Consider the following 12,104-nt stretch of genomic DNA (forward strand, 5'->3'; position numbering starts at 1 on the left):
TAGGTTGGCGGGATTGTAAATTTGAAACAGTAATGACCATTATGTATTGAGAACAACTTGTAAATGTTTTGATTAGCTCTGCAGAGCTGTTTGTAATGAAAATATCCATTTCCTTTTTACTAGTTTTCCACCTTAACCTGTTAATTACATTTAGAGCACGTTTTTGACCAAAGGACTCGGGTAGCGGGTCAAATTTTCGGTCCACCATTCACCATAACTGTTCTGGGGTAACCAAGGCATTACAGCCATGGTATATGGAACGGAGGCTATCATCCCAACAGAAGTGGGCCTGCCTACACTTCGAACGGAGATCGCATCTGATCAAACAACAAAAAACATTCAACTACTGCACAACCTAGACCTTCTGGAAGAAGTACGTACGGTAGCACAATTATGACTAGAAAATTATCAAAAGGCTGCAGAACGCTACTACAACAAAAGAGTCCACTCACGCACATTTCGGGAAGGTGATTGGGTTCTGTGCAAGGTCACAGGCAATAAGAAGAAGCTAGAACCTAATTGGGAAGGGCCTTTTGAAATCATAAAAGTACTAGGCAGATGGTCTTACACCCTAAAGAATGTACGTAGTGGGAAAATCGTACCCCGTACTTGGAATTCAATGTCTTTGAAACAATATTATTGTTAATAGTTGTACTGTGCGATTCAAAAGTAATACAACAACCTTCCCTTTTTTCACATTATTTTAAATTTCTTTTGTACATTCAATTTCTTGGCATTATTTTCCATGACATCACACTAAGCCAGACGCGTGACAATTAACATTTCACTCGAAAGGTCCTATCAAATATATCCCCACCTACCCTTATTAAAAACAACATTATTCACGTGCACTCAAAAACCACCTATCACAATGGCTATAAATAAGTAACTATCTGAATGCTTGTAGTTATCAGCCTCCCATAACAATACAACATATGCCTTTGGTCTCATTACAAACGTTACCCACACCTACAACGAAAAATAAGCTTTCCAACAAATAAAAAATAAAAACATAATGCACGGTGAGGTGCTGCATCTCACCCCACACATTGGCACAGGGCTAAATCTCAGTGGATCGTGGCAGCAAGGCCACTACACACAATCTATGTACACAATCCTATAGCCTCTGACATTTCAATCGATATTGTGCCGCATTCTAATCTGACTTGACTAAGCTTACAGGGAGCTACGGCCAGCCATTTCGCAATCTAATCTGCCCTGACTATGCCGATCTGGCCGTCCAACGAGGATGCACTACATACCCTACCCTCTTACCCGAATAAGAGGAGCACCTCCTGCTGTTTACTCTGCCCTGACTATCACAGCAGAACCATCAGCTGTCACACTTCGGATTCGTCACCAGTACACACTAACTGGTTTGGCAATCCAAGGCTGGGAGGAACTTTTCCCGCAGTCGCACCCATATCTACACAACGGGTGCCTCTATCAGAATACGAAGACAGCCCAAACAAGCCGTCACACATACTACACGGTATGGGTGCATTGGAAAGACATATGCCTCGCGATCTTAAGCACTTTGCCTCTGCCTCGACACCCAACTCTACGCTTTGTTCCCCGCGTTCGACCTGAATCACCTTAACCCCTTTGGCAATAAGGGAAAGCATCAGCCATCCTCTTTCATACACCCCAGAGGCCGAACCCACTCCAATCAGACCCCTACACAACTCCCCAAGCGTAAGAAAGTCTACCACTAAACTATAGTTACGGCATCGCAGAAGTACAATACTCTTAACACTATAACCCGATTTGGCAGATGTTAAGCATGGGCACACATATTTGTTCAATTCCTTTTTTAATACACAAAAAATGAAATATTTGTAGTTCACACAATCAGAAGGTCACGTGTAATAAAAAATGGCAATATATCAGAAGTTGTTATTTATAAATTATGTTACATTAACGACAATATTAGTTTCTGATTCCAGAATTGATCTATTCTCTATATACAAATATTCTCTTGGCCATGTTTAGTCCCATTCAATACGACGCATGTACACTGCCATCGCACTCTCTAGCTTCGGATGGCCTAACCCATAGCGTTCACACGATATGTAGTACGGGATGTCACTTCTGATTAGTTCCTCCATCGCCCACGTTGAGTAAAGCCACTATGGGTTATCAAAGATTCGCCTCAAAAAGGGAACCTTCTTCCACTCACGATGCTCACCTGCAACAACAATGTTGCCAGCTCCAACCCATCACCAAAACACCAAGACGAATCATTCACACAACACTTAACTAGGCATTCTCTCCCACCATCTGTATGATCTTTCACTGTATCTCGCATGCAATGGCCTAAAGGGTCTATGAGGCTTCTGATCCGAATAAACCATCTGACTCTCACCTGTCGTCATGCCTTCAATTAAGTTCCAAACGGAAAAGAACACATCCAATAACACACCAAGACAACCAACATGAAACAAAGTTCAACTTGTATTGATAATTTGCTCTATTACAATTGTCTACATACTAACGACCAAAAAAGACCAAAGAATGCATATACAAGAATTAATACAAAGCAAAACATAACAAAATTTAACAAAAAGATAGTGTGTCATTCATTCTACGACACCTCTTTCACCATCTGGCTTGGCCTCTGCAACTGGCACGGATTCCATTGCCTTCTGTTCAAAAGCCTCATCGACAACACCGTCTTCAACAGCTTCCCCGTTGGCATTATACATCGACCCCAGCGCGTCGCCCCTTAACTTCAACTTCTCAAGATGACAAGCCGGATAGGAAATCTGTAGATCCTCGAGTTCATTCAAATACTCGTCAACATTATACTCTCCTATTTTCATATCAACGCTTTTACAATACAACTCGAGTTTCGCCCATTTCTCCTCTGGGGTCTGCTTCTTATTACGTAGTACCAGATCAAGGTACTTCGCAGTATCTACCTCAGCTACCCTCACAAATTAGCGTTCGGTGATCTCACGATCTCGAATGCGCTGCCTTGTGGCTTCAATCGCCACCTCTTCTGCCCTCTGCAAAAGTAAAAATATTATGAAATCAACACACATGCCTTATGGACCCACTAATTTTCCAATACATTAATAACTACGGAAAAACCACATACCTCAGCCATCTCCTCCAACTGCTTCTTGGCTTCGGTCACCGCCTTTTCTACTTCCTTCAACTTCTTCCCTAGATGAAGTTCAGTCTCCAGCTTCTGTTTCTTGGCATTCGCCGTGTTAGCCTCAAGCTCATCTGACTTTCACTGCAGCTCTTTCTTATCTTTTTCTAGGATCTATTTATCCGTCTGCAACGACACTATATCCTCATCAAGGTCGTTTATCATACTGCTAAGCTTCTCCATGAGGGCTTCATGCTGTACGCAGACTTGATTTTTCTCCATCCACTTATTGGTCATATCCACCAAGTCAGCTTTCAGTTTGTCTCGCTCTACCTCGAGTCCGACAGTGCCTACCAGCTTCTCCTCTGTGGCGGCCACCTTCTTTTTAGCCTCTGCCAGCTCTGCCTCTAAATTTTTGATGGCTTCCACAAGCACATCTCGATTTGCTTCAGCCATCATTCTCCCCGCCCGCTCCTCTTCTAACTTCACCATCTGCTCCGCCAGTTTAGAGCCATTCTGTACAACCGCCGCATATTCTCGCCTTGCAGCAGAAGCACATACATAACTCTGTGACACGTCAATTACGCTCATTAAAAATAACATTATACACATATCACAAGATATTAAAAGATCCTAATTTTTTAACCAACTTACCATCCAAATGTGGTCCGATACTTGCTGCAGAAAATCACCTTGCCCACTCAACGATCCAATTGCTTCTGTAAGAAGATGGGGTATGCTTATGCGTAGCATTTCCTCCATCACTTCCTTAGACGCAGAAGGACCATATTCCAACACTACTCCTGCTCTATCATTTGCTTCTCCCCCTGCTAATGCAGCAGCAGAAGCAACGGGGGCAGCCGGCTTCCCACCTTCTGCTAACGTCGACACCATAATACTGTCAGACGCCAACACAATTGTTCCCACTCCAGAAGAATATGTCTTGGAAGGGCGTACAAGTAAGCTATCATCTTCACCCAAATCGCTTAGAAGGTACACCGACATCTGTATGGCGGAAGAAGTTAGCTGCTCCAAGAAAGCACTAGGAGACTCAAAAGTACTAGTACCCTTCGGAGACACAACAATGACATCTCCTGGATGAGACTCAGAAGCAACAAGTGGTAATAAGGAAATGTCAACATTGATAGTATCAACACCTGTTACTTCGGCATCCCCTGATTCCTAACATCTATGGACAGTTTCAGAAACGGCGGTCATACTTGGCTCAACCGGCAGAGGAGGGGTGTTCATAGACTCAAAACCCCCTCCGAAAGCATCCTCCAGACGCCTGTTCTTACGAGAGGCAGAATAAGGACGTCTCCCCTCTGAGCCATGCTTACGGCCAGCGTCAGAACCTCCAGCCAAAGCAGAAGAAGAGGTTAATGCCTCTGACGACTTCATACAGACGCCAGGAGACTTTGCCTCGACTGGTAGGCCACCTTACATACCACCTCCAGTCGCTGCTTCTGATGATTTCACCAGTGAAGAAGAAACACCCGCGGCATGAGTCGCCCCTTCTGAGCCTACCTCCAAGGAAGACCCAATTACATGTGAGGTAGAAGACGCCCTAGGTAAAGATCCAGTGGGGACATACCCTCGTGGCTTCTTGCACAATGTTAGAGCCTGGACTGTTGGTAGCTTTCCTGGGGTAAGTTTGGGGATTGCAAGGGGAGATCCTTGAGCAGTCGAGACAGAACCCTTTGGGATCCGAAGCTTGGACGAAATGCACTTCCCATCATCCGAATCTTCATAAGAGGATTCCTCACGCTCCTTTCTTTTTCCTAAGGCATCTGTAGGCAGAGACACTTGTTGAAGAGGCTGAATTTGGAGAGCGCCAGAAGGCGTGGACGATCGCCCTTGAATACAGGAAGATTTGCGTGATAAGCCAGACTTATCAGGGGCGATTCTGCAGCAGAAGCTAGAACCGAACCCTCTTTCTTTTTACCTTCTGGGACCCCTTGATGCTTGGCACATGCGGTGTAGGTCTCAGAACACGCCCTTTCACACTCGGTCTTCGAGAGTGACAGAGTTGAAGAAGTAGGAGGAGATTTCTTCATAAAATTTCCCAGCTGCTTCGCACACGTTGCTGTAATTTTTCCAAGGGTCATGTCACCCTTCTGCGATCTAACTCGCATGGTGCCAGGATCGATTCGATCCACAAAGCAAAGCCGAGTCATAATTTTAATACAGTAGGGGTTCAACACACCCCTGATACTAATGGCATTCTCCTTAGACTCATGCAGAAGCCCCTTCTCTGTCAGCATGCTCTGCCGTTCAGGACTCATGTTAACTTGAGGCCAAGAAAAATCTAATACAAGGAAGGAAAACAGTAATACACAAAGTTAAACTAACAGATAATCATCCAGATATGATTAATTCACATTAAAAGCAATAAGGAACAAAATAAAAAATGTAACTCACCTTTTATAAACACCTTGGCCAAAGGAAAAATTTCTTGAGGCAGGAATTCAGGATACCACACTCCTCCAACAGCAAATAAGTATTTATCCCAATTTCGATGGGAGCTATCAAAATCGGTAAACATTGTTCGATCCTTTTTGGGAGAAAGGTAGAAGGTTTTCCAGGGTTTTTCCTCTATCGCCTTGTTTGTAGACTTGGTAAAGCACGCGTAAATGTCGTCTGACTGAATGTCGACATTCCTGAGGCTCCCTATCATCTGAGCTTCGACTATTGATTGAATAGCATTTGGGAGAAATTGAGAAATGTGAGCTCTCGAATTTGAAATTATCTGAACTAGCAGAGCAGGAAGAGGGAAGCGGAGCCATTCGATATGTCTCAGACTCATGACGATTTCGGTGGGCTTGACTACGTCCTTAAATCGCCATTCCTGAAGCTCAGCATCCGAAAGCATCCTCACCGTGACATTGTTAGGAATGTCGAACGATTTGCGTATGCGTTCATATGCATTCTTGTATCCTTCACGATCCAAAGGTTCGGGAGATGAACGAGAAGACATGATTGTGCAGGTTGAGATGATCGTTGTAGGATTGAACAAATGGGTATCTTTAGGGTTTCTCCTTAGAGCTTTTTTCTGGGAGGTTTAGAATAAAGTTTGAAAATTTGAATGAAAATTATTTTGAAATAAAACTATTTAAATGAGAGGTAAAATTCTGAACCAAATGTCTCACTCGGTAATTGTGTTTGCATTAAGTGTAGCTTGTCAGGAGATCAAATGATCATGTACCTACGAATTGCCTCGATCTGCGGAGAATGACGGCTTTAGGCGAAATTTTTGGCATTGAAGAGTCGACCCAAGATTCGAGTAGATTAGCATGCCTCGCCTGTTCGAAACTTGGGCCAGGGGGCATCTGTTGGACCGAAAATGTTCGGCCCGAAAATCCTTTCCTCATTTACCGAACATTCAAAACGAACCGTTTTGATATGCAGAAGCTCCAAAGGCAGAAGTCACGGGTCAGAGGCAGTCCGCGCCTCTGACCTCTGAGCGAGAAATTCAAAATCAGTATTTTTTGGAGGGAAATTCGGTTATTTTTTCCCACCATTCCAGGGTTTGCTTGAACTAACTAACTGCTTTTCATATTTTTTCCTATAAATATAAGATTCATAGAAGAGTAAAGGGATCGAACTTTTGATTGACTTAAGCATCGGAGTGTCTTTCTTGCAGGTAACCCCAACGAGTCAAAGGCAAACTTTATCATCGAAATAGTGACAAAGCATCATCTACCGTTGGATTGTACCTCCAAATATAGAAAGAAAAATTGTTGCTTCAACACTTTTTATATATATATATAACATACAAATATATCAAATAGTTCTCATTGCCCATAAACGACACACAAACGCTCGGTGTCTTTTAAATATAGTACCTGAGAAATTGCATAGACTAGTTGTTGCTGCATAACATGGGCAATAACAAGCTCATTGTTAATGCTGGAAAAACTCCATCGAAAGCAAGTCGGAGACGTTGCAGCTCTCGTGAATCAAGTCAAAGAATCATCTCTTGAACTTGGAGTCATTTTTTGACAACTCATCTGAGGGACAACAAACAAGAAAATTCTTGGCCCAAGAGAATATATAAAAAAGAAAATTCTTGGTGGTTCCATGTTGATGGGAGCTTGGTAGTACTGCAAAATTAAACAATATACACACACACACACATTAGTAGAGTACTCTGTTTCACTTGTTATTAAACAGAGCAACTCTTTATATATATATAAAACAAAGAATCTTATTTTACCTTTATAAAATTGAAAATACTCTACCAATATAATGAACAGATATAAATATAAAAATTTATATAGCAAATGCAGCTACTCCATCGACATAGTCAGAGGTGAATTTTCGGAAGGTGAGGTCGACATCGGCATTGGTGACTTTTCCGATGGTGATACCGAAGTCACCAACACACTGTCTACAAACCAATGATTATCTTCTTTGACGTTGCATCATACCACTGCCGGAGAAGAGAACTCATGGATACATTCAGAAACAAAAAGGTCCTTCCAAAACGCAGTGGAGAAATGGAATAGCCACCATTCCGAGTCTCCGACTAGGACTGAGTAGTGTTTGATACTCTTCGTATTTGTTTCGAATGTGACCAGAAATTGCCACTCTTCTTTCTCTAGCTGGGACTCATCAGCCATGGCCGTAGTTAGTGGTTGCACTCACGATTGCCGGCGTAAACAAGCTCGGACGCTCCCCATCATCGCGGTCCATGAAGCTCTGAAAATCAATGGACCATTAAGAAAATTTGAGGTGTTGCTGGAGAAGTAAACACCGTAAAGATTAAAAAAAAAACTTGAACTATATAAATGAAAAAAGTTCCGCATGACCGTATTTTTGTTATTTTCTCGCTTAATATAGTTCTCCGTGTAAAATTTCCTTTTGTTTTTTTCTCACAATCCAGCACGGATTGGCTAGACCAAGCTCTTTTCTTCTTTTACTTTTTCTTTTTATTAACTTTTTTCTTTCTAATACTCAACAAGAGAAATAATTATTTTTTCTAAATATGACTGCTCTCCACTTAATGCATTTTAATAAATGGTAACATGTGAAAAATTATTAAATGGTTTGTGCGTGCAGTTGCAGCCAAAATTATAAAATGGATGATTAAAATTTTAAGTACCAAAATTATGTGCTATAATAACAACGAATGAATTACGAATATAAATTTACATGTATTCATCGTCGTAAATCTAAAAGGTTTTGTCTATGCTGAGGAATGTGACTTTTGGTTTCAGCCACAACTCCTTGGCTTGAGGCTTGAAGATTAGATTAGGTTCTCTTTTAATGTTGGTGGTGTTTTCAGAGATGATTTGGACGATTTTGGTGTAGGTGTGTATGATTTCCCATATAGAATAAGTATAGAAATATTGAGTTATTAATAAGAACATGAGTAAATCCACTAATTACCAATTGGTTTTTAGATGGAGGCTCATGATTCTTGTCATGGTATCAAAGCAACTCCAATGTGGTTACTTTCAATATGTGTTTTTTGACCATATTTTGATAGGCAATGTTAGGTAATAATGCTTTCCTCTTTATTTTTTTTAATTGTACATGTATATATTTATTTATAGTATAATAGTCATATTTTTTTCTGTGGCAATGTTTTTTTTTTTCCAAACTATTTATTTAATTTATTTTCTTCTATAAATACTCATCAAATTAATTTTCATATCATTCATACCTTCTTTTTCAAAATTGTCTATCACAAATTTTCTTTTCTTACTAATGGATTCCCAAAATTCTCCACACACCAATTCCCCAAATATAAATTTTCAATATTCTAAAGTTTTTCAAAATTCATCAAATTCTCCATATACCGACCCCCAAAATCAAAATTTTCAATATTATCAATTCATTCAAAAATTTCAAAATTTTCCCTATACTAATCCCCAAAATCCAAAATTTTAATATTCTCAATTTAACCAAAGTTTTTCAAATTCTCAAAATTATCCCATGTCCTCTTACTTTTTCCAAAATTTTGGCTCTTTTGAGACTCCTCAACAAGCTCCATACTTCACATCAACAAATTCACTACCATAGGTCTTTCATACACATTCCCTCCAACCCGAAATGGTTTCAAGAAATTATAGGCCAAGTATGAAAAACTCTAGTATTGATTTGAATCGTAAAACATCATCAACATCTGTCTCTGAAATCCAACCTGAACATGGTGTTGCAGAGTTGGAAAATGTAGTTCTACATAATGAAGATGAATCAAGGCATAAAGGTAAATTCAAATGGAGCAAGGAAGAAACTATATTTCTGATAAGTGGATGGCTTAATACATCTAAGAATGCCATCATGGGGAATGACCAAAATTCTACACATTTATGGGCTTAGATCGCATAATACTACAACACAAACCAAAAAGGTGAGCAAGCAAGAACTGGAAAACAATGCAAAGACCATTGGAACAAGATGAATAAAAAGTTGGCGTGTTTTAATGAGTGTTATAAACGAGTACAACATGCACATCACAGTGGTTGGTCTGATGAGAAAATTCTTGAGAATGCACATCAATTATACAAATATGAAAATAGAAAATCAAATTTTATGCTTGTGGACTCTTGGAGATTGCTAAAGGATGAGCCGAAATGGAATACAATGTACCAACTAAAAGGTGGTAAAAGAACAAAGGTGTCAAAATCAGGGGCATATACTTCATCTTCCAATTTAAACATCAGTGATGATGAAGTACGTGAAGTTCGCCCTACTAGCCAAAAGGCAGCAAAGAGAAAAGGGAAGGAAAAAAAAAAGACACACATACTACATTTATAGAGATTAATGAACGGAAAGCATCTGCATTGGAGAAATTGGTGGCGATAAGGGAGAAAGAGGCAGAAGATAATAGGATGACAAAATACATAGATTATCTCGTCATGGACACGTCGCGTATGACTCCCGAGCAAAAGAAATATCATGAAAACTTGTGTACTTATATTAAGACTAATATCTTGAAGTTGTAATTGCTCTGTTTTTGTCAATCGCATTATTATGTAATTTTTTTTTTAAAAAAATTATCCTTTATTATTTAGTGAGTGAATAAAGGCTATATTTTAGCACCTATATTTTAACGACTATCTTTTAACAACTATATTTTACTCAACTGCTATAAATACAAAATTCCATTCTTCCTTTGACTAAACTCTCCATTCCAACATTCATTTTACTCTCCCCTTCATCTTTTATTCCCAAATATCATCTACTCTAAGTTTGATAATGGATTCGCCAAATTCTCTAAATCCGTACGACAATATGAGTCTAGATGATATCATAATAGCAGAGTGTACTGATGAGTATGCTGATCAATGTATCAAAGATTTCATGGATGGGGGTAGCTCAACAAGGCAAGGAAGAAAGAGAGCTCACATTGATAGGGGTCATTTAGAAGGACACCAATGTTTTTTCGATGACTACTTTTCTGATGAACTGGTGTATACAAAATGTCAATTTCGAAGAATATTTAGAATGCGTAGACACGTATTCCTACGCATAGTGCAAGCTCTAGAAAATCATTCGGAGTATTTCCAGATGAGGTTTAATGTAGTCGGTAGAAGGGGGCATTCGCCATTACAAAAGTGCATCACTGCTATGCGAATGTTGCCGTACGGAGTGCCTGTCGATTACGTTGATGAGTATGTTCGAATTGGTTAAACCACCGCTATTGAATGCCTAGTCAATTTCGTTCGGGGAGTGAATGAGATTTTTGGGACCGAATATTTGAGATGGTCCAATGCCGGGGACATTCGTCGCTTACTTCAAATGGGGAAGATGCGTGGTTTTCCAGGTATGTTGAGAAGCGTTGATTGTAATGCACTGGAATAGAAAATTTTCCCAGTTGCATGGAAAGGCCAATTCACACGAGGTGATCATGGTAGGCCAACAATCATGCTCGAAGTAGTTGCGTCACAAGATCTTTGGATATGGCATGCATTTTTTGGTGTTCTGGGATCCAATAATGATCTCAACATGTTAAATAAATCCCTGTTGTTCACTAACACCTTACAAGGGCAAGCTCCAAGAGTTGAGTTCACAATAAATGACACACAATATAACAAGGGACACTATCTAGCAGATGATATCTATCTAGAGGGGTACATTTGTTAAAACTATCCCACTGCCTTAAGGAGAGAAAATAAAATTATTTGCTCGATGCTAAGAAGTGGTACGCAAAGATGTTGAGCAAGCATTCGAAGTACTTCAACCTCGTTTTGCTATTATACGAGGACCAACACGTTTTTGGGAAAGATATGTTCTTAAAGATATTAGGTATGCATGCATTATATGTTAGGAACGAGTTGCCTAATACGCAACAGAATGGTGGTGGGGTTGGCCCAGTGTATAACCAAATTTTTGTAACATATTTAAACTATTTTTAAATATGCGGATCCATTAATATACATACATTAATCATAAGCAAGTTAGGAATAGAAATCATACCTCTTGGAGCTTATCAAGTGTCCTTGCTATCTTTTCGTAATAAGAACGATCTTCCTATCCAAGCTGCTCCCAGGTACTCATACCAAGATCTTCCATAGCGTTCTCTACATCTCAAGAAGTGTGTGAGCACTTAGAGAATAAATGATAGTTTATTTGTGATTCTACTTGATGTACTCAACACATGAGATCAAGAGAATAGACCTGAGAATTTGTTCTTTATCTTTTCTGGGAGAAAAAAGTATCGTTCTATTTTTCACAGAGCGAATGACTGAGGTGTCTGAGTTATCTCTATATTTTCTGATTAGTCATACTTAAAAGAAAATATTCAAATTTAAAAAATAAATCTGTAACGAACTTACAATTTATCTTTTAATTAATTAATTATCTTATTAATGAAAATATCCAAAAACTAATTTTTTGAATGATCCATTAATTAATTAAAAAAAATTGAAAAATCTGTCCTTGAAAATATGCAGTACACGCCACACACAATCCTCGTGTACCACCCTAATTTTTAGGGATATTTGATTTTTTCTATTTTTATTTAATTATTTATTTAAACTATTTTGTCAGATAAAAA

The 12,104-nt window shown here is 39.4% G+C and overlaps 1 protein-coding gene across 1 annotated transcript; it reads left to right on the forward strand.

Annotated features, from left to right (window-relative positions):
• Positions 1-10,303: 10,303 nt before the first annotated feature.
• Positions 10,304-10,738, forward strand: LOC133824060 (uncharacterized). Its single transcript, XM_062256922.1, has one exon. The coding sequence runs from the start codon at positions 10,304-10,306 to the stop codon at positions 10,736-10,738; it is 435 nt and encodes a 144-aa protein (XP_062112906.1).
• The last annotated feature ends 1,366 nt before the right edge of the window (positions 10,739-12,104 follow it).

The sequence above is a fragment of the Humulus lupulus genome, chromosome 3, assembly GCF_963169125.1.
Source record: "Humulus lupulus chromosome 3, drHumLupu1.1, whole genome shotgun sequence".
In the NCBI taxonomy this organism is placed as follows: domain Eukaryota; kingdom Viridiplantae; phylum Streptophyta; class Magnoliopsida; order Rosales; family Cannabaceae; genus Humulus; species Humulus lupulus.

Bases quoted from the DNA above. Each gene is read 5' to 3' on its own strand.
- LOC133824060 (XM_062256922.1), top strand. From the start codon at position 10,304: ATGGATTCGCCAAATTCTCTAAATCCGTACGACAATATGAGTCTAGAT.